The following is a 24,098-nucleotide window of genomic DNA, read 5'->3' as shown; positions in this document are numbered from 1 at the left end:
GTGTGTAGCCTCTATTTCATTTATATATTTGGCCTCTATTTTTCGCCTCTATTTCATTTATATATATACATATATATAAAAGATCAGCAAAACCAAGAGCTAGTTCTTTGGAAAGACAAAGCTGATAAACTGTTAGCCAGACTCATCAAGAAAAATAGGACTTGAATAAAATCAGAAATGAAAGAGAAATTACAACTGACACCACAGGAAAACAAAGGATTATAAGAGACTACTATGAAAAAGTAGTACACAACTAAGAAGAAATGAATGAATTCATAGAAAGATACAATCTTGCAAAACTGAAGCAGAAAGAAATAGAAAATCTGAATGGGTCAACTAGTAATGAAATTGAATCAGTAATCAAAAAACAACAGAAAGTCCAGGACCAGATGGCTTCATAGGTGAATTCTAGCAAACATTTAGAGAAGAGCTAACAACTGTTCTTCTCAAACTATTCCAAAAACCAGAAGAGGAAAGAAAGCTTCAAAACTCATTCTAAGAGGTCAGCATTACCCTGATACCAAAACTAAAGACACTATAAAGCAAACCAAAAAACTACTTGATGCACATAGATGCAAAAATCAAAATTTTAGCAAACAACATTCAATAATACATAAAAGGATCATTCACCAGGAGACCTGGGTGGCTTAGTCAGTTAAGCGTCAGACTTTGGCCCATGTCATGATCTTGCAGTTTGTGAATTCTAACCTGCATCTTGAGATTCCCTCTCTCCCTCTCTCTCTGCCCCTGTCACGCTCATGTGTGTGCTCTCTCACAAAAAAATTGGGGGGGGGGCGTGGGAAGGATATGTTTAAATAAATCAGTGGATCAATTATCACAAACAAATGGGATTTAATCCAAGTATACAAGGATGGTTAGATATCTGCAAATCAATCAACATGATACATTAACAGATGAAGGATAATAAAAATTATATCTCAACAGATGCAGAAAAAGTATTTGACAAAATTCAATATTTGTTTATGGTAAAAACTCTACAAAGTGTGTTTCAGGGAACATACCTCAATATAATAAAGCCATATATGACAAATCCACAGTTAACATCATACTCAATGGTGAAAAACTGGAAGCTTTTCCTCTAAGACCAGGAACAAGAGAAGGATGTCCACTCTCACCAAATTTATTCAACATAGTACTGGAAGTCCTAGCCATAGCAACTAGACAAGAAGAAGAAATAAACAGCATCCAAATTGGTAAGGAAGATGTAAAACTATCAGTATATGCAGATGACATGATACTAACTATAGAAAACCCTAAATACTCTGACAAAAAACTATTAGAATAAATGAATCAGTAAACTTGTATGATACCAAATTAATATACAGAAATATGTTGCTGTTTCTATATACTTAGTGACCAAGTATCAGAAGGAGAAATTAAGAAAACAATCCCATTCACAATTGTACCAAAAAGAATAAAATACCTAGGAATAAATTTAACTGAGGAGATGAAAACTATAAAACATTGAAATTGAAGATGACAAAACAAATGGAAATATATACCATGCTCATAGATTGGAATAATTGTTAAAATGTCTGTATTACCCCAAAGCAATCTACAGATTCTATGCAATCCCTATCAAAATATTAACAAATTAATTGAACAAATTAATTGTTAGATCAAATTGATATGAAACCACAAAAGACCCCAAACAGCCAAAGCAATCTTGAGAAAGAATGAGGCTGAAGGTATAACAATCCTAGACTTTAAGATACATTAAAAAGCTATTATAATCAAAACAGTATGGCACTATCACAAAAATAGACACATTAATCAATAGAAGAGAATAAAGAGCCCAGAAATAAACCCATGCTTATATAACATAATGTATAGAGAAATTAAATCACTGTTATAAACCTGAAACTAACAGTGTGTGTCAACTATACTCAAAAATTAAACACAATTTTTTGAGAACAAGATGAGCTCTGTTCCCTCTGAAGCCACAGATCATGGTCCTACACTAGAAATCTAGGCTGTCATCTTTAGGACCATCCCTGAGCAGGGCAAGTGAAATACCAAAGCTCTCCTACCATTTTTAAGTTGCTGTTTTCCTGATTTAGCATTCACTGGGCTATTTTCAAGTTGGTTGTGACATTAAAAAAATAAAACAGGGGCACCTAGGTAGCTCAGTTGGTTAAGCGTCTGACTCTTGATTTCAGCTCAGGTCATGATGTTACTGTTTGAGTTTCAGCCCCACATCTGGCTCTGGACTGACAACACACAGCCTTCTTTGGGATTCTCTCTCTCTCTTTCTGTGTCTCAAAAATAAACAAACAAAAACAACCAATGCTTATATGGACAATCTACAACAAAGGAAGCAAGACTATACAATGGGGGGGGGGGGAACTGTCTCTTTAATAAATGGTGTTGGGAAAATTGGACAGTTCCATGCAAAAGAATGAAACTGGACCACCTACACCCTATACAAAAATAAAATAGATTGAAGACCTAAACATGAGACACAAAATCAGAAAACTCCTAAAAGAATACACAGGCAGTAATCTGTTGGACGTCAGCCTTAGCAACATTTTTCTAGAATGTCCCCCAGGCAAGGGAGAGAGAAGCAAAAATAAACTATCAGGACTATACCAAACTAAAAAAGCTATTTATTACACAATGAAGGAACCATGAAGAAATAAAGGGCAACTTACTGAATGGGAGAAGATATTTGCAAATGATAATCTGATAAGGAGTTAATATCCAAAATATATAAAGAGCTTATATAACTCAACACCAAAAATGAAGTTGATCCAATTGAAAAATGGGCAGAGGGCCTGAACACAGTAGACATCTTCCCCAAGAAGACCTATAGATTGGCCACCCAGGCACCCCTTTCAATAAATTTTTTAAAACAATTACAATGTATTGTTTTACCAGACTTAATAGATGGTTTAAAGGTGGCAGGGAGGGGCACCTGGATGGCTCAATCGGTTAAGTGTCCAGCTCTTGATTTCAGCTCAGGTCATAATCTCATAGTTTGTGGGTTTGAGCCCCACATGGAGCTCTCTGTTGGCAGCACAGAGCCTGCTTGGGATCCTCTCTCCCCCTCTCTCTCTGCCCCACCCCCCCGCTTGTGTTCTCTCTCTCTCAAAATAAACAAATAAACAACCTTTAATAATAATAATAATAATAATAATAAAGGTGTGAGGCACATGTATGGCTCAGTCAGTTAAGTATCCAACTCTTGATTTGGGCTAAGGTCATGATCTGCTTGGGATTCTGTCTCTCTCCCTCTCTCTCTGCCACTCTGCTGCTCACACTCTCTCTCTTAAAATAAATAAAAAGAAAAAAAAAAGGTGGCTACCCCTGAAACCAAGAGCACACTATATACACTGTATGTTAGCTAACTTGAAAATATATTAAAATAAATAAAATAAAAATTTTTTAAAGGTGGTAGGGAACAGTAGCTTTCCAATAATAAGTTCTATTTAGTAAATATCTAATAACATGTATAAGTTTGCTATTAAGTTTGAGGGACAAAAAAATGCCTCATTTAATTTTTTTTAATGTTTATTTGTTTTGAGAGAGACAGTCTGTGAGCAGGGGGAGGGGCAGAGAGGGTGAGAGAGAGAGAGAATCCAAAGCAGGTTCTGTACTGTTAGCGCAGAGCCAGATGCAGGGCTTGATCTCACAAACTGTGCGATCATGAGCTGACTTGAAATCACGAGTCAAATGCTTAACTGAGCCACCTAGGCATCCCCTGTCTCATTTAATTTTGAATGGAAATAGCCAAGTTATTTTAAATGTCTGGTGCTTGGGATCTTCATCCACAAAATGAAGAGATTGGACCAGATAATTTCTAAGGATTTATTCTAACATAAATTTGAAAATTTCCAACAGTAACAGTAGAGTAAAAACCTACAGTAGATTCACAAAAGATAAAGGAAATCAAAGCATACTATGTTGAAAAAAATCATCAATTTGCAAAGCAAGGTAGGAAGAGAGAAGAAAGGAAGAACTTCAAAACAGCCAGAAAATAGTAAGATGGCATTAGTAAGTTCTTACCTATCAATAATTACTCTAAATGTAAATGTACTGAATTCTCAAAAGATGTACAGTAGTTAGGTGGATGAAAAAACAAGCAAGCAAGTATACAAACAAGAACAAGACCCAACTAACTATATGTTGCTTACAAGAGATTCATTTCAGCTTTAAGGACACACACAGACTCAAAGTGAAGGGATGGAAAAAGATATTAACATAAGTGAAAACTGAAAGAGCAGGAGTAGCTATACTTCTGCAAAATAGGTTTTAAGCCAAAAATGTTAACAAGAATTAAAGAAAGTCATTATATACTGATGAGGTCAATTCACCAAAAAAAAAAAAAAAAAAAAAAATTAACAATCATAGTTATATATGCACCTAACATTGGAGTGCCTAATTACATTAAGAAGATACTAACAGATATGAAAGGAGAAATAGACAACAGTATAATAATGGTAGGGGACTTCAATATCCCACTTTTTAAAAATAATTAATTAATTTATTTTTAATCTTTTTTTATTTTTGAGAGAGAGAGAGAGACAGAGACAGAGTGCAAGCAAGGGAGGGACACAGGAGAGGGAGATACAGAATCCTAAGCAGGCTCTAGGCTCTGAGCTGTCAGCACAGAGCCTGATGCAGGGCTTGAACTCACAAGCTGTGAGATCATGACCTGAGCTGAAGTCGGACGCCCAACTGACTGAGCCATCCAGGCACCCCAATATCCCACTTTTAACACGGATAGATCATCCAGACAGAAAATCAACAAGGAAAATTGGACTTTACTATACGTTAGACCAAATGGGCCAATATATACAGAACATTCCATCCAACAACAGGATACACATGCTTCTCAAGTGCATATGGAATAGTCTCCAAGATAGATCATATGATGATAGATCACAAAGGATGTCTTAAAATATTTAAAAAGAGAGAAATCAAACCAAGTATCTTCCAACCACAATGCTTTGAAAAAAGAAATCAGCAATAGGCAGAAGCTGGAAAATCAAAAGATGTATGGAAATTATACATAATCCTGGACAAAGAATAGGTTAAAGAAGAAATGAAAAAGGAAATAGGGGCTCCTGGATGGCTCAGTTGGTTAAGTGACCAAATCTTGATTTTGGCTCAGGTCATGATCTCATGGTTTGTGAGACTGATCCCTGAGTTGGGCTCCACACTGACACCATGTAGTCTGCTTGGGATTCTCTGTCACTTCCCCACTCATGCTCACTCTCTCTCAAAATAAAGAAATAAACTTAAAAAAAAAAGGGGAAATAAAAACATCTTGAATCAAACAATGGGAACAACAAACCAAAACCTGTGGAATGCAGCAAAAGTAGTTTTAAGTTTATAGCAATAAATGTCTACATTGAGAAAAAGGAAAAATCTCAAACAATCTAACTTTACACCTTAAGAGACTAGAAAAAGAACAAACTAAGCCCAAAGTTAGCAGAAGGAAGGAAATAACAAAGATCAGAGCAGAAATAAATGCAATAGAGACCAGGAAAACTATAGAAAAGATCAGTGAAGTTAAGAGCTGGAAAGATCAAATAAAAATCTTTCAATCTTTATTTGAAAGATAAAACTACAAATTTCTAGCTAGACTAAGAGAAAAGAGAGAGGACTCAAATAACTATGTAAATGGCAGAGGAGATATTACAACTCCTACTACAGAAATATAAAGGATCATAAGAGACTTTTATGAACAATTATACATCAACAAATTAGATAACCTAGGAGAAACTGATAAATTCTTAGAAACATACAACTTATGTCTATTTCAAAACAGACCGATAACTGGGGTGCCTGAGTGGCTCAATCTGTTAAGCGTCCCACTCTTGGTTTTGGCTCAGGTCATGATCTCATGGTTTCGTGAGTTCAAGCCCCACATAGGGCTCTGCATTAACAATGCAGTGCCTGCTTGGGATTCTCTCTTCCTCTCTCTGCCCCTCCCCCACTTGTGCTGTTTCTCTCTCAAAATAAATAAATAAACTTAAAAACAAAACCAGACCAAAAACAAGGAAGGAGATTGACTCAGTAATCAAAAACTTCCCAATAAGAAAAGCCCAGATGGTTTCACTGGTGAATTCTACCAAACATTTAAAGAAAAATTAATGTGAATACTTCTCAAATTCTTCCAAAAAATGGAAGAGGTGGGAACACTACCAACCTCATTTTTGAGGCCAGCATTGCCCTATGCCCAAAGCATAAGGACACTACAAGGAAAGTAAACTACAGACCAATATCTATGGCAAAAATTCTCAAGAAAATATTAGCAAACTGAATTTAATAGCACATTAAAGTCATTGTACACCATGATCAAGCAGGATGTATACCTGGAATGCAAGGATGGTTCAATGTATGCACACCAATAAATGTGATACATTAAACAGAATGAAAGATAAAAATAATATCATCTCAATAGATACAGAAAAAGGATGTGACAAAATACGACATAATTCATAAGAGCTGTCAACAAATTGGGAATAGAAGGAACATACCTCAACATAATAAAAGCCATATATGATAAGCCTACAGTTAACATTATACTCAATGTTGAAAGGTTTAGAGATTGAAAGCTTTTCTTCTGAGATCAGGAACAGGTCAAGCGTGTTCATTCTCACCTATCCTACTCAATCAATATAGCAATGGCCAGAGCAATCAGGCAGGAAAAACGAATAAAAGGCATCTAAATCAAAAGGAAGTAAGATTGTCTTTGTTTGCAAATGAACGATCTTACATGTAGAAAATTCTGACGATCCCATCAACAAAAAGTTAGCATTAATAAGTTATAGAATATAAAATCGACAAACATAAATCAGTTGCTTCTATACACTAACAATGAAATACCTGAAAAAGACATAAAACAATCTTATTCATAATGACATCAAAAACAGTATTTAGGAATACATTTAAACAAGGAGGTAAAAGAAAACTATGAAACTGTGATAAAATAATTGAAGGAGACCTAAAGAAATGGAAAGATATTCCATGTTAATGGATCAGGAGTTAATACTGTTAAAATGTCCATTCTACCCAAAGCCATCTATAGATTCAATGCAATCCCTTTCAAATTTCCAATGGCATTTTTCCCAGAAACAGAAAAAAAAATCCTGAAGTTTGTACTGAACCACAAAAGACCCAAAATAGCCAAAGCAATCTTGATAAAGAAGAGTAAATTGGGATGCATCACACTTCCTGTTTTAAATTATACTAAAAACCAAAGTAATTAACATAGTATGGTACTGGCATAAAAGACAGACACATAGACCAATGGAACCTAGTCAAGAGACCAGAAGTAAACCTTTGCATATGCAGTCTGCTACTATTTTACAATGAGCCAAGAATACTCTAGTGTCTTTAATAAACGTTGTTGGGAAAACTGGATAACCACATGCAGAAAAATGAAATTGGACCCCTATCTCACACTACTCATACAAATTTAACTCTATATGACTTAAACACTTAAACATAAGACTTGAAACTGTAAGACCTCTAGAAAAAAAATAGGAAAGAAGTTCCTTGACATTGGCAATTATTTTTTGATATAACATCAAAAATCTAGCAGCAAAAACAAAAATTAGTACATGTGATTACATCAAACTAAAAAGCTTCTGCACAGCAAAGGAAACCATCAACAAAATAAAAAGGCAACTTACAGAATGGGAGAAAATATTTGCAAATCATATGTCTGTAAAGGGGTTAATATCCAAAGAAAGGAAATCGTACAACTTAATAACAAAAATACCAAACAATCTGATTAAAAAATGGGCAGAGGCAATCCCATTTCAGAGTATATATCCAAAGGAAATTAAAACAGGATCTTGAAGAGATATCTGCACTCCCATGTTCATTCCAGCATTATTCATAATAGCCAAGATATGGAAACAACGTGTCTGTCAGTGGATAGATAAAGATGTGTATATACATATATACAATGGATTATTCAGCTATGAAAAAGAAGGAAATCCTGCTATTTCAACAACATGCAAGGACCTTGATAGCATTATGCTAAGTGAAATAAGTCAGATGAAGACAAATGCTATATGGTATCAGTTATATGTTTAATCTAAAAAGCCAAACTCATAGAAACAGAGAGTAGAATGGTGGTTACCATGGACTGTGGGGGAGGAAATGGGGAGATGTTGGTCAAAGGGTACAAACTTCCAGTTACAAGATGAATAGATTCTGGGGATCAAATGAACAGCATGGTAATTTTAGTTAATAATACTGTATTATATACCGAAAAGTTGCTGAGAGAGTAGATCTTAAATGTTCGAACTATGCAAAAGAAGTAATTATGTAACATGATGGAGTCATTAGTTAATGCTTTGGTGGTATTTTACAATACATATCAAATCAACATGTTGTATATCCAAACTTGTAAAGTGTTATATGTTTAATCATATCTCAATAAAACTGAATATAAGTAAATAAAATATAATAGTCAAATCATAATTAACCAGATGATAGAAATAAAGGTGGAATGAAGAGAGGGCATACAACAGAATACCAAAAGAGATTTGAGGTGAAACTCAATGAACAGAATATCTTATGTTAGGGTCAAGCATAGGAGAAAAAGTAATTTTATCATTTCTTCTTAAAAAGAAATGTAAGTGTTGCCTGTCTCCAGTTTTGTTTGCCTCCTAAAAATGGAACCAAGCAGATTTTAAACCAGTTGTTAAGTCTCTAAAATATCGAAGAACATGATGGCCACGTTGCCTTTGATAACCTTAGCTTTGTTAGTACGTAAGGTTGCTTGAGTTAGGAATCTTCTGGTTTGTGACTGTCCATTTTTAAGAGATTCCTTTGTGGAGCATTGCTAGGAGCCATTGTGGGCTCTGCCTACAGCCGTATCTTGGGGATCAGGATCTCAAAGAGTAGAGGAGCAGCTTGTAGTAAGGCAGAAGAGGAAGAGAATACATTCCGTGTTTTAGGAAAGGTGAAAATAAATTCTCTTGTGCATATCAAGGGAGTTTTCCAGTTGGAAGTGACATAGAAGCTACCACCATGCCTTTCAAACCCTTTTGGTGAAGAAGGATTAGTTAACTTCATAGAGCAGAGCCCTGTGGAGAGTGTGGAAAATGTTGGTCTCTATGACTTTCTGCTTTGGGGTGCTAACCCAGACTGGCTCAAATGTAGGTAGGGCGGCTTGGGTTCAGGCTTCTGGACACCAGGACATGCAACAGAACAGGTGCTGGCAGAGGTGTCTACCCAGTTGTGGGCAGACTCTTTGGATCTGTAGTAATAACAGCCCTTCCCACTGATTAGCTAATCCAAGCTTGGGTGCTTTGTGTCCTTCCAAAAGTACTGGATTATGTGCTCCTGAGTTATGTGTAGCATGGAGAAAATTAGTTCAGATGTGAGCTCTTTTTCCCCCTTTCTTCCAAGAGTGACTGGATGCTTGGCAGGGTGCATAATCACATGGTCTTCAGATCTTTTAAAAGCGGATTTTCCTGGGCCTACTCCCAGGGGAGTTGGATACACTCTCTGGTAATTACTGATTCAGCTCCCATTGGTGTTGAACTGAGAAATTTAAATAAGAATTCACACACACACACACACACACACACACACACACACACACACACACCCTCAGGTGAAGGCAAACCTTAAACTAGATTAGTCTTCCATGGTCACCTTTTCTTTAGGATTAGGAGAGAAGGAAGCCCAAGAGCAGATTTGGAAATAACCCCATTCCCCATGGTATCATAAGAGGCTAGAGCCATTGAAGGTGAAGGTGAAAAGGAAGTGCCAGCTAGGTACTGGCTCATGGTCCCAGCAGGACCAGCCTGTCACTTCCAAAGGCTTCTTGTTAAAAATGGGTTTCCTGGTCCTTCATGCCTGGGCATTCTCAGGAGCTCACATGTTTGTGTAGCAGGCTCAAGGACTCTCAAGTTCACATCACTGGCAGACTGTTTGGAGTTTCTATGTTTCTGAGGTAACGTGGGGCAGGGCTTTATTCAATGAGACACTAAAATCATTTGTACCCAAAGCCTGTTATGCTACTGAGCAGTGGCACCTTCAGTTTGTTCCTCTGGGGCTGGTGAGGGAGTGGGGGGGACCCCGGGTTTGGTAACATTTACTACACTGGTTAAGAGCGTGCCACAATCCGGGGTGCCTGGGTGGCTCAGTAGGTTGAGCTTCTGACTCTGATTGATTTTGGCTCAGGTCATGATCTCACAGTTTCTGAGATCAAGCCCCACATCGGGCTCTGTGCTGACAACACAGAGCCTGCTTAGGATTCTCTTTCTCTCTCCCTGCCCGTCCCCCACTCTCTCTTGCAAATTTTTAAAAAATAGCATGCCACAATCCAAGCAGCTCTCCTCCCTGGGGTATGCTTCGGTTTTAGTTGTTTAAAAATACACCCCGAGACAGAAATTTCAGGACACTAAGTGACCTAGAATCAGTTCAAAGGTTATTCTGTTCCTTCACAGAGCTCAGGCATTCCCACATTGGTCTCAACTGCCATCTCACACAGTAAATTCCTTTTATGTGTGTGAGCAGGATTGGACCTCCCAACGTATTTTGGGGAGCAGAATCAGAGGAGTTTGCCCTGCTCTGTGAGGGAAGGAGTTTAACAAGCATAGATCTTTCTGAGAAAGCCACACAGAGGTTTTGATGCAATTTTCTTGAAAATATCAAGTCACAATTTTATTTTCCTCAAGAGAATGGGTCAGTGCTCCCCTAAAATCTTGCTTACTCTGTTAGCATGAGTTTGTATTTTTATTTTTTAATTAAAAAATTTTTTTAACCTTTATTTTTGAGAGAGAGAGAGAGAGAGAGAGCGCGAGCCAGTGGGGGAGGAACAGAGAGAGGGAGAGACACAGAATCCAAAGCAGGCTCCAGGCTCTGAACCATCAGCACAGAGCCCAACACAGGGCTTGAACTCACAGACTGCGAGATCATGACCTGAGCCGAACTTGGACACTCAAGCGACTGAGCCACCCAGGTGCCCCATGAATTTGTGTTTAAAGTGCTGGAGGTACATTCTGTTTATGACTTACTACAAACAAGGAATCAGAAGGTGAGGAGAGTGATGTGTGGGAAATACAAATCATACAAATCTCAACATCTTGTTGGAATTCAGCAAAGAAAGAATCTTTGTCTCAATGCTGATAATAACCCACCACCATTTTTTAGTGAAGATTTATTGTTGTGCTTACTTTATGTTCATCCACGTAAATTCCCATAATGACCCCATTAACTACTATGGTTTTTCCCATTTTTCAGATAAAAGCACAGAGACATGGAGAGTGGGCAATGTACCCAGATCGTAAAGCTAGGCTGTCAGTGTGCAGACTGGGCCTTAAGCATCAAGCAGTCTTTGGTCTCTGCTCGTCTTGTCACTTGTGCTGGTCTCTGTTAACTTTAGTTTGTTGGAGCTGCTCATTTCCACAAATGCCCAGGATGCAGTCCACACCCTCTACTTACAGTGGGATCTCTGGACCAGCAGCATGGAAGCATCTGGAAGCCTGCTGGAAATGCAGGATGTCAGTGCACCTTCCTACCCGCCCGGGGGCTACTGTACCACAAGACCCCTAGAAACTCACATGCACATTCAAGTTTGAGAGGCACTGCTCTCTGCTGCCAGAGAGCAGTAAGTATATCCTTCACACTTTCTCTCCCTTCCCTCCCCTCCACTGAATCGTGTCTAGTAATTTTAATTTCTTTAAAAGTAACAATGACAGAAAAATCACAATGTCTCAAAATATCTTACCAAGAGTGCTCAAAACTACCCCACAGAAGCATGACAAGGATTTCGGAGCATCTTTGAATTGCTTTTGAGAAATTAAAGAAAAATTCCAGCATCACTCTAAGGTGATGCGTTTCAGAATTCACAATCACCTACGCTTTATACACACACGGGCACAAGGGAGACATGGAGGTCCAAGGGGTCTGAGAGACTCCATCCTTTCTTGTGTTTTGCACTGGGCCACAGTTCCTGAGCAGATGCTGCACAACACGGAGCCACCCTGTGGTAGAAGCCTTGTTGACGGAGGGGACAAGTGAGAACCAAGCTGTCAACAACCCCAGTTCCTGCCAAACCTCATCTGTCTGCCTGCCAGCCAGGGTTCTGAACATACATTTGGGAATTTTGCCTTTTGCCTTTTACTGAATGTGAAGTTCTCCTGTGTGTGTATGTGTTGCCTCGATAAGCTGACCCAGTTTAGGGATAACTAGAATATGTTTTGGTTTACAAGATTCAGAATCTATTTCTAGAAGAGGTAAGAACTCTAGAACCGAAAGGGACCGCCTCTCCCCACCGTGCGTAGGTCCCCCTTCTGAAATTACCATTCAGGCGGTACCAACATTGCAAACGTACAGGGCAGGACACATCTGCTCTGGGGATGGGAGGGGGAGGGCTTCCAAGGACCACCTCGCTCTGCCAGCCAGCTGCAGAGCCTGATGTACTTGAGGCCAGCATCGCGTCCTGGTCCCTCACAGGGGCAACGTGAAAATATGATTTAAGAAAATGGAGGCATCACGAAATGCTGCATGCCAGTTCCTTCTAGATGTTGTTACTTTGGACCCAGCGTTTCAAAAGTTAAATTACTCAGGGTAAGCCGCAGTTCTGGCAAAATGGCATTAAATCGCACCATCTTTAGAGGTTCTGTGTCTTTCTTGGTCAGAAGACATATCTGTTGGAATCCTGGGCAGTACTCAAAGCCTTTTTTTTTTTTTTTTTAAATTTCAGGCTATACATATATGTGATACACACACACACACACACACATATATATTCAATATTTATTTTTGACAGAGTGTGAGTGGCGGAGGGGCAGAAAGAGGGAGACACGGAATCTGAAGCAGGCTCCAGGCTCTGAGCTGTCAAGCACAGAGCCCAACGCAGGGCTTGAACCCACGAACTGTGAGATTGTGACCTGAGCTGAAGTCAGACGCTTAACTGACTGAGCCACCCAGGCGCCCCAGGCTTTATATTTTTAATGTTCACTTTTGGCAAGTAGAGCCCATGTAACACGTGTGGTTTAAAGAATACCCGCATGCCTAACCATCACAGGGGTGTGTCCTTAGCTGTGTCCCCCAACTCTGGAGGCTGTTCAAGGTGCTCGTGAGGCAGTGCCTGGCTTGTGGCAGCTGATGCACGGGGCAAGATGCTCACTTCAAACTGAAATGCACCTTTTCCTCCAAGTCACAGTATTCTGCTGGCCTTATTAGCGTCAGAATAATAAGTAGCTAATGAATTTACTATAATGGCCTCATTGACTTTGCAAAGATACTTAATTAAACACGTTTTTTTTTAGTTTAATGCCTTCACTTCTGCCCCTTCAGGCCCTTCCATGAATAGAGCACAGAGCAAAAGCCCATTTTTTTACCTAGAACCATGGGCATGCCTAATTTGTAATGAGTTTGCTTCACCTTCCAGTGACCTCCCTGGAAACAGAATAACAAAAGCTTAATCCTCATGAAGCTTCTGGGGAGTTCAGGGAACAGCAGTGATTCCTTACCTTAAGGTCAGACCACACAGGCAGCTGTCATACACTCCTGATTTTGTCAAAAATCTCAGAACATTCACAGTTAAAAATATTTTATTTAAGTTTACACAAAATACAGTCATGTACAAAAATGTACATAACGTTTTTCATTCAGTTTACATTTTAAAAAAGGACAACTGTAATTTCAAATACTTTCTGCTTATATGTCGTGTAAACATTGTTCTGGGCCCATATTAGTAACTAAAATTGCATCTACTCTTGGAGATTTGCATGACGGTACGTATAGGTGCTTTCAGACTGAGAAAGAGATGTGCCAAACCCATTTCTCAAGACGCGAGCATGACCACAACAGGCTGGGTTCCAGGCAAAATGAGAGTCTCTAGAGACATAACTGCAGCTTCCCAGCCACATGAACTTGTAGGTGTACAGATTTCATTTTACAAACATTTTTGTGTACATCGGTAATTGACCCCAGCCTATGTACATCTATTATGAAGGATCGTGATAGAAGAAGGCAGGGACCCACAGGGGCACACTCTGGATTCTGCAAAATGGCCAGTGCCCCAGTGCAGTGCCCGACATATAGATCATTCTTGTTTGGAGCGTGCCAGGTTGGCCACCATGCAAGGTGTGAGTGTGCACAATTTGAATGAACACTCGAAAATATGTTTAGCTAGTCTTACATCAAAATGTACTCTTGAGTACATTTTGAGGGTCAAGTGGAGAAAACATAAAAGAAGGGAATAAAAGAAAACAAAGCACACTGAGTTCTGCCACACACAATGTGCTTCAGAAGAAACACTGCTTCACATTTGAGTACAGTTTTGTCTCCCCCTGTTGACGTAACCAAGTGGATACTGAAAAGAACATCAAGGAGATGTTGATCATGAGGCAGAAACCACCTCTCTCCACCTAGGGGTGGGGGAAAAAAAAATCCAGGAAGCAGTGTGTCAGGAAGATTCTTCTTGAAATCAAAACAGAATTTAGACTACAACCAACTTTTCATAAAGCGGTTAATAGTTTATGGTACTCAAATACAAATATACCATCAAAAGTAGTAAGGTGTTACTGTTAAGAGAAGCGGTATCTTCATTATCAGATTAAGAATCTCTTAAAAAGTTCATCAACCAACTGGAATTTGATTTACCTTGTAAATCTGATCATTTCTGGATACTGGGCCCAATTCTGTCTGCTGGGAACTAAGAAGTTCCAGAAAGAACCAACCTAATTGGCACCACGACCGCCCCTTGTATAAACCTAAATATTCGGCTTATTAGGAATTCTAAGCTCAACCACATTAACAAATGCTCAGCCCCCAGGGGCTCCAAGACTGCTGGCCTCAGGACATCTCAGTGCAACATTTATGCTTCAAGCACAGCCCTGCGGCATTTGTCCAGAAATGCTACACCTGGGAGCAGGCACGCCCTGCAAGAACCTCTTCAGCCACCACGCAAGAATTGCATCAGAATGAGACAACGCAAAAATGACACCAATGTCACAAACAGAGATGTGGCTGAGTCCTGCCTAGGCAATAAATAATAACCTTTAGATTTCAAACTGTCAACGAAAGGGAAGAAATCTAATTTTTAGCTCTCAATGCATTCTTATAGCTAGCAATTCAAAAAAATTAGTTCCCCAGCTTGAAATTTGGTTTGGTCTTTGATGGAAATTTCCCCTGAATTGGGAGATCACTGAGATTGTGTGAGCTTTCTTCTACCAGTTTAAGACAAACATGCTGTCTGAAAAACTCAGCAGGCCCTGATCCTAAACCCTGCACAAACATGTCTGCAAAGTGAGATTTGAACTAAATGATGCAGAGATGAAATGCAGTCATGATACCGTACTGAATATAAACATCTATTTCAATGTTTACTCCAGACTGAACACGATAAGAAGCAAATGCGTGTGTGAAAATTACAAGCCTCTGCTATTTCTCATTCTTACAATCATACCATCAAGTTTATTCACGCTTTACCTTTACTTATCATTGCTATTAAATAACCCTTGACATTTGTTTTGTTGGCATGTGCTAATAAACACACACACATTCCCAAGAGAGCACAGGAAAAAACCCCAGTCCAGAGTATTCTGTATGAAGCCAATTAAGACACTGCCTCTAGGGCCATGAGACCCTGGGCTGCAGAAATGGTTGCTGTGGAAACAAATTTGCCTCAGCCTTTCTGGCAGAGCCAAAACCCACTGCCAGGTCTTCAAATAGGGTCTTGTGTAAACAGGGCTTTTCCGCCTTTAATGTGGGCGCCATTCTAGGAAGTATACAGATGAGAAATTACAAAGGAAAACACAACATTCCATACACAATTTATTTGACTGTAACTTGGTGTTTTCTTTTATTCATCATACAAATTTGAATGGGGAGTCCTGGATAAGTCTTTTACTTAATTTACCTTTGGCAGAAACAACAGATTTCAAACATTTAGTAGCTTCTCATTTATATAGCATTTTTCTTTTAAAATTTTGTGTGTAGCATATTAGTATTTTCAAAACAATACTCTTCAACAGATGTGCTTTAAAGGTTAACTGGTAATGATTTGATTTATATTATAGCTTATTTAAGAGAATAATTACTTAAAAAGGACACACTAGACATGTATTTCCTTAAAAAATACGATTTTTGGTCATGTGAATGATTCATGTTCAGATTTCAAAAATAGAAAACATCCTAAAGTGCTTAATTTTATTTATAATATAACTCCTTGAAATTATAGTGATCTGTAATGTAAACAGTAGAGCAAAGAATACCAAACTATATATTCATGTACATTTAAATTTGTAGGAATATGTACCGTCTTTAAATGTGTGGATTAAAACAGGGCACTTCTAAACACAGCTCATGCTTCTCTATATGATTATTGTTAAGAGCAAACTTAAAGGTTTTCTTTTTCCCCACTCCCGACTTAAAATGATTTTCAACTGACACCTTCTACCTCACCTCAGCAATGGAAAACACTGCTATAAATCCAATCTGACCAGTTTCTCAAGAGCCCATTTCGAAACTGACAACCGGTCTGTATAGAGTTTAGCGTTCTCTTTATTTTCTTCTTATTATCAAACAAAACAAAATGGTACCCTTTAAGAAAGCAACTCTCAAAACAGAGGAGGGGCAGCCTTGCTCTCCTGTTCATCCTGCGACTTGATCTTTAAAAGGCAGAGCCTGCTGAAGTGCCTTCTCTTGGCAACCAGTGGCTGGTGTGCAGACACTTGACCTCAACCTCACAAAGCATAAAGGTGGGCCTCGGACGGACAGGCAGAAACAGAATTCACTTTCCTCAGTGCAGATGCAGAAGGTTAAAAAGGAACAACAAATCACAAGGTGACATCAGCACAGCGAGAGATGAATGGTTTGGTGCTTTAAATTCCCTGGTCTTCCCCAAATGTCTAATATAGACAGCTTTGTGACACAGTCTTTGAAAAAAATTATAATCATAAGTGACCACACACCCTTATTTTCCTCTTTATACGTACATGATCTTGAAAATAGTGTGATTTAGATTCTGCCTTCGGCTGAGTTCTGAGGGCTACATTTACCCCTCAGGGGATTTTAGTGCAGGTTTACTTAAAAAAAAAAAAATTAAACTCTGGTAAGTACTCAGAAGGTTTAGAACACAGGCTCGCTCTTTCTCTCTCTCATGATCCTCAACACTTAAGCTAAGAAGTAAGCAAGATCTTTTATGTTTGGTAAGAGTCAAATGAAACCAAGCCCCAAACAGGATGTCATAGCATGCTGGCCTTGCTCAGTGTTTGGTGTTAAAATCTGAGACTGATAAGTGCAATCCATGTTCAGGAAAGAATTTTCCAGGCTCTTCACCCTGTTGCCTGAATTAAAAATCAACATTAATAGAGCCACATTCCCTCCATCCTCTGCAGATGATCCAGTCCTAGTCAGGAAACAAAATGTTTCGCCAGCTGAGGGAGTCTTGAAGAAACACACCATCAAATAGATGACTGCACTGCCATTTTGGGCAGGTACGGCTTCCGTCTTCCTGAGAACTGAAGGGGACACGACCCACACGGGTGGGGAAAGGCGCGGCTCTGTGGAAAGGTCACGAGAATGGCCGAGGCAGCAAACAGGGCTCCAGCACGTGTTCCCACTTTCCTGGGAAAGAGAACATGGACCTGCACAGCGAGTTCGTTTTCTAGAGGGAAGTCCTGAGCTTGTTTTCATCACAGTTAGACAGAGAATGGTCTCCTGTTTCTCAGTTATCCAGGGAAGAATAGTGTATATTCTCTGTAGATGAGCGTGTCTCAACGTAGTGATTCAGCACGGCCAACGTTAGTAAACCTTCCCCTGCAGTATCCACGTGCACCCGTGGGATCTTGACTGTTCCTTGCAAAAGTCTTAAGTCGGAGCAAGTTACCCTCTCCCATGCAGACAGCTGCTAAGGCAGGCGATGGAAGCTGGAGCTGATCCCAAAGGCCCGGAGGCAGTAGGGCTGTGTGCTCTGAGGTCCAGCTCCCACGCTGCCTTCCGGGTTTTGCAGAGATGCTATTTACCAGGGGAGGCGGGTAGCAAGTCCAGCCTGCACCTTCAGCCCCCTTAGTGCCGGCTGGGGCTGTGCCCCTTACATGGACTTGGAATCAGTGTCTCTCTTGCTGATGAGCACCTCCAAGAGCCTTAATTTTGCCTTTATGTGCTTATATTCATTGTATTCTTCAGCCATAGGAGTGCGGTCTTCCTTCTGGACACTTCTAACGGAAACAAAAGGAAAGGGGGCTGAGGATCGTTTAGATGATATTGCTTATCAGGTGAATTATCATCATGTAGAAACTCTGCAGTTATCAACCTGTAGAATCGGTGTTCCCAAGTGTCACTTGGTATCAAGACTGATGCTGGGCTTAGACAATCAGCGAAAGACAGCTTCCCCCAGAAGGCACCGTGCAACTGAGTTTTTGTAGTTAATCTGGCATCTTGTAGAATGATATGAAGGACTAAAAACCGAGAAATGTTTTCTCTCTGATGTTGGTGTATGAATTTGCATTAAGAGTCTCTGTAGACTGAAATCCTTTATTTATACTGTCTTTTCACTTTTATAGATTTCATCTAACGAACTATTAAGTTTCTAATTACCAACTGGGATACCCATAATTTACAGGTTTAAAAACACAGAGTTAATATCCTGATTATAAAATTAGTCTTGGAATTCAGCAATTGGATCACATAATACTAATAAAGCTTTACAGTTTACTAGGAATCTTATATGCATACCTTTTATATGTGCAAGTACTAACTGAGAGCTTATTGTAGGCCAGGAACTGTGCTAAGTACCCTGTGTCCATGATCTAATATAACACTCACCAGAGCTTGATGAAATAGTGCTGCCGTCTACATTCTCAACCACTGAGCAATACAGCCCAGCTGCTTCTAATTTCACTTTGAAATGCACATGTCAAACATTCAAATACCAGGCTTCCTTTTCTTCTTAAAGAGAAAAACAGGGACGCCTGGGTGGCTCAGTCAGTTGAGCGACTGATTCTTGGTTTCGGCTCAGGTCATGATCTCAAGGTTTGTGAGTCTGAGCACCACATAAGGCTCTGTGCGGAGCCTGCTTAAGATTCTCTTTTTCTCTCTCTCTCTGCTCCCCGCCCCCCTATTGCACTGTCTCAAAAAAAAAAAAAAAATTAAAAAAAGAGAAAAATATAAGAAAGTAGATAGCATGGGGCTTATATAATTTTGCTCAATGAACTGAAAGTTCATTGATTCATGCCCTGCCATGTTCAAGAAAAGGGCTCTAGATGGCTTCTCAGCAGAAGGCAATGAAAGGAATAGCCATCTAAGAGTTGACTTCGCCCTGCTCTTTGAGGGGCTTCACTGTCCTCAGATATGAAATAATGGGACCAGATTTAATGATATCTGAAGTCAGAGTTTTAAACCTGTATGATAATGCACCTGGCTGGCTCAGTTGGAAGAGCATGGGGGGTCTCAGTCTCAGGGTCATGAGTTTGAGCCCAACACTGGGTGTAGAAATTACATACATACATACATACATACATAAAAATTTGTATGATTATTATAAATTCCCATTAACTATACTTGCTTGAAACCTGTGAAGTTTACATAATTTTATATAGCTCCTCAACAGGATGTCTGCATAAAGTGACTATAATTACATGGAAAAAAAGATAAACAGACAAACCAAAAATATGTTCAGAAAGAAGAATGGAAAAAACACTAATTCTGGTTTATCATCAGTTATTATTTTGCATATTATTTCTTTTGTCTGCTTGTCTATGTTTTCTAAATATCATACAATGCATGGAGAAAGAAAAACAAGTATTTATGTATAAAAATTCATAGATCTAAATCAGGGACACTAAAAATACAAAATTTATATGATAAACTGAAATGACCTGGAATACATTTTAAATGCCAAAATTGACGTTTACAGTGCTTTTATTTCCAAACACTTTTGAGAAGGATGAAAGGGGACCTTTTAAAGGGAAACTATATTTATATTGCTTAAATAATTTGGATTAAAATAAAATCATTTTAAAATGTTAAAACTGAACTTCCATGTAAGAGAGGCAAATAAATCCATTCCCTGTCCTTCCCGGTCTCAGGCTGTGACCTGAGTAAGAGCTGTCTGTGGTCACTAGCAAACAGGGGATGCTATTCCTTAGCATAATGCTCTACAAGGCTGATTATAACATGTCTTGAAACTCACCAGAGAAAGGCATACTGTCAGTCTCATGGACTTACAGCTTCTTGTCTATTTTTCATTCAAACCTGACAACAATCACCTTTGCTTTTAAAATAAGCCTAAAAACATCAAGGTTTAGAATTGCCCTTTCCTTATTTCTCCTTCTAGTTTATGAAGACAAAACCAAACCCAAACCAAAAACCAGTGCTGTCAACTGGAAACTTAGCTTCAAGCTGCTCTTTTTAGATTAGAATTTGATGTGACAGGTTTTATAGATGTTAGCTGAATTTACATCAGTCTTGGATACTATTCAAGGAGCATTTCTTGCTGAAGGATCATACAAACCTCACCATCTCACCGTAAACTGCCAGGGGCCCTGGGCGCAAACCAAGGGACTAGGTTACAGAGAGGAGGCAGAGGGCTTCCCACCTTTGGAGCACTGCATAAATCTGACAGGAGCAAAAGAGGGGTGTGTGTGTGGAGGGGGAGAAGTGAGGGGAAAGGAAGCATGCACTACCTTCCATTTTGTCTGAAAAAATTGTCTTCAAAATCACGAAGTTTCTTTCGAATCCTTTTCTTTTGTTCTCTCATTTCCTGAAGATGTTCTAAGAGTTCCGGTCTGAGAGAGACAGAAAAATTTCAAGAAAATTGGGTTAAATTGGAATTGTTATAGATATAATGAATGTGCAATTTGACAGGGGTTGTGGAGAAGTGGGGGGAAGCATGGAAATGCAAAATCTGTTAAGGGAGCTGAGGGTCAGCAGAAATGGTGGTTTCCTATCCCCTGAACCAGATAGAGCTCCCCGGACTCCCGCAAAGCTCCCGCTACTTATGAAGTCTTAGTGCCCATGGCACTTTATCACATTTTGTTTTGAAAGAAAGATCTGTGCTTGGTACATGTTAAATGATGAGTTGAAAAACACAGAACCACAGAGTGCCATTCTAGAGCCCCGATTGTTGAAGTTAAGATCTTGCATGCTGCCTCAAATAACGTGCAATGGAGAATAATACAAATGCTGAGCTGGAAGTAAAAGAAAAAAACTCACCATTCTATTTACACAGATGTATCCCAGGACAACTTATTTAAATACAAAGGCTAAAATATTTAAAAATGGTATTCTCATCAACACATTTCAACACCACCATCAAAATGACATACATACATTGAAGCAGCATGGAGGTTTGAAAGCCCGGTGTCTTGGCTGCATTTTGATGGTATTTTATCATCCATTGGGGAAACAAACCCATCAGCATCATCTTCAAATTGGTCCAGGAAGCAACGTGCACTGAAATCGGTTTTCAGAGTGACTGTGAAGTCCGGCTTTGTGTTGCTGTCATCTTCTGAGCCCTCATCTTCTTCCTGGAGATGTAAAACAACCCCAATAAAAATCTGGTTACTTTTCCTGGCACTCTTTCATTGTAAGTATCGTGTAACGACCATTTAATTATCCAGACAGCATATAGTTTCTTCTGTATCTACATTTAGCAACACATATGCACATTATCAATATATAAAATATATAACTGAGCATCTATATGAACACAATAAATAACACAAACACTAAACACAGCCACTCAGTAGGGGGAAAAACTATAAAACTATAAAAACTAGTGTACTGCACAATTAACACTTGTCAAGAGGATATGAAGGAACCACCATTGTAATTTATACTGTAAATCAACTGCAGTTAAAAAAATCTAAAAATCCCCAGCTCTGTGATAACACATAACAAAATCCACCACCAGCAGTCAGTGCATTAAGGATTCCTTTAGTTGTGGACCTCAGAAAATGTGTTTTTTATTAAGCTATGAACATCTTGAGAAATTAAACAATACAGCCTTTCTGTTTAAGAGTTGAGATTAAAACATATTTTGTGGTTGCTTGATATACACAATTTTAAGAAAGTTTTGAAAAGATCAAACCATTTATGTTCTCATCATTGGGGTCATAAACTCAAGTATTTTTTTCAAGGAGCTTCCAAGGGACGCGGCTGTATTTTTTAGCATCCAAGATTCTCAGAAAAGCATGATATTCTCTGTCTGTCTTGGCAATGCAATTAGAAAAACAATGAAGTCAAATCACAGCTTCTTAGTGCCAATTTAAAGCTATGTAAATCTAAGGATGAAATGATATCAGTCTAAGTGAAAGATTTTAAAAGAAGTAATTTACTGCCAAAATGTACAGTCAGACCAGAAGAGGATATCCTAAGATCTGAAAAATTTAAAAAGTGGTTAAGAGCACAGATATGTGAACAACAGCAAGTACAACATCGGCGGTTCGAGTTGAACCAGGTGACTTCAGTGCAATCCAGCAAATTAATCGCAGGAGGTGGGGGTAGTTACCATTGGTGGTCAAAGTATGCAAACTGCCAGGGGTGGATTTCCTTACCATAAAGTTTGGTATGTTTCTAATACTGCCTCTGAGGAGAAATAATGTGAATAAACAAATAAACAGGAAACACAAAAACAAAAAAAGGACTATTGCACAACTATGATGAAAGTACTGCTCTGAAGGCACGAAGATAAAACTGGTCAAAACTAGGTAGCTCTCTCAGATTCCCTTCTGCTATGACGTCAAATCTTCAATCTCTTTGCTTAGAGATTGCTTAGAAGTAAATGCCTCATTATTAATTTTTAAAAACTGAAATTATTAAAGAAGATTTTAAATTTATAGTGTCAAAGTGACTTTAAAACTAATAATTTTAAAGTTTCTCTTTTTTTGTGAAAGGAAGTTAACAATTCCCACCTATGTAGTTTTTAGAATTAACGGAGATAACGTATGGACCTCGCAAGCTACATGGGGCACAGAGGCAGTGCAGATCAACCTCCTGCCCCCATCTCCTGCTCTCCTGGATGAGGAAGGACCAGGTGGAACTACTGGACAGAAAACTCCACTGAGGCGAGGATTTGGGCCTGTCTGTTCACTGCTGTTCCTAGAGCCTAGCCAATGCCTGCATATCATAGGTGCTTAATTAATGTCTGTCAAACAGTCTAGTAATTCAGTTTTAAAAGAAAAATACAAATTACTGGAGGAGAGTATAGCCTTGTAGCCCAAGGAAGGTAAGAAATAAAAGTCAGGTGTTTTGGCCTAATCAATTACATCCCAAGGCCCTAAGAGAACTTAAAAAGGTGAGAACGTGTCTTGCACACAGTGGGAACTCAAAGCATTTAAAGAGGAAGCTGAATAGATCTATTCTCAGTAAAGCTGTGAAAATCATAGGGGGAAAAAAAAGAAATGATAAACCTAGATCCTCAAATTATAAGACCATAGGGTCCTTGCGCACATTGGGTAGATTCTAGAAGTTATCAATACTAGATAACATCTGAACGACTGAAAAAGAATCCATGATCAACAGTGACCCCTTTAGGAAAACCATTTTTCCTTTATTGACAGGATTGGCATAATATTTGGATTTCAATAATTAATGAGGTGAGATGATCTACAAAAGGAGAGCTGATTGTGAAAATTGATGCAGGGTGATGATGCAGGGTGGCATGAATCTGGAGGGAAGTCTATAACAGGTCCTTTGCCGGACCCAGCCTTACTCAGTATTTATCAATCACTTGGATAAAGACGCAAAAGGCATATTCACAGAATGCATAGAGAATACAAAGTAGGGAGGGATATCTGATATGTTGGAATAAAATGTCTAGATTTAATCAGTTTCACAAGGCTGGTATATAGAAGTGTGATAAGTAACTAATTGAAAAAATTCAAGGTGGTACAATTTAGGTTAGAAAATAAAAGATGGACACGTAAATGACAAGCAATCCAAGGAAAAGCAAGCTGGGGACTGCATAAATCAGCAGTGAGATAGGGCCGTGGGCAGTGGTTCTCAACTGGGGGTCATTTTGACCCTAGTGGACCTTTGGCAAGGTCTGGAGACATTTTGGGAAGGGGGTGGAAGTAGTGCACGACTGGCATCTGGTGGATGGAGGCCAGCCCCCAACGACAAGTTATCTGGCCCCAAAAGTCTGC

General features: G+C 39.0%; 1 protein-coding gene across 3 annotated transcripts in view; it reads right to left on the bottom strand.

Annotated features, from left to right (window-relative positions):
• Positions 1–13,541: 13,541 nt before the first annotated feature.
• FAM13A (family with sequence similarity 13 member A) overlaps positions 13,542–24,098 on the bottom strand; it is a 362,178-nt gene continuing 351,621 nt past the window's right edge. For all 3 annotated transcript variants that reach the window (XM_030313445.1, XM_030313443.1, XM_030313447.1), the window contains 3 exons: positions 21,283–21,479; positions 20,637–20,738; positions 13,542–18,170 (listed from right to left, as the gene is read on the bottom strand). In XM_030313445.1, coding sequence (XP_030169305.1) covers positions 18,044–18,170; positions 20,637–20,738; positions 21,283–21,479 — 426 coding nt within the window. In that variant the 3' untranslated portion in view covers positions 13,542–18,043. The remainder of the gene's footprint in view (positions 18,171–20,636; positions 20,739–21,282; positions 21,480–24,098) is intronic.

Source organism: Lynx canadensis, chromosome B1 (assembly GCF_007474595.2).
Source record: "Lynx canadensis isolate LIC74 chromosome B1, mLynCan4.pri.v2, whole genome shotgun sequence".
NCBI lineage: Eukaryota > Metazoa > Chordata > Mammalia > Carnivora > Felidae > Lynx > Lynx canadensis.
The sequence above is the reverse complement of the archived record's forward strand: the minus strand, read 5'-3'. Positions and strand labels throughout refer to the sequence as shown.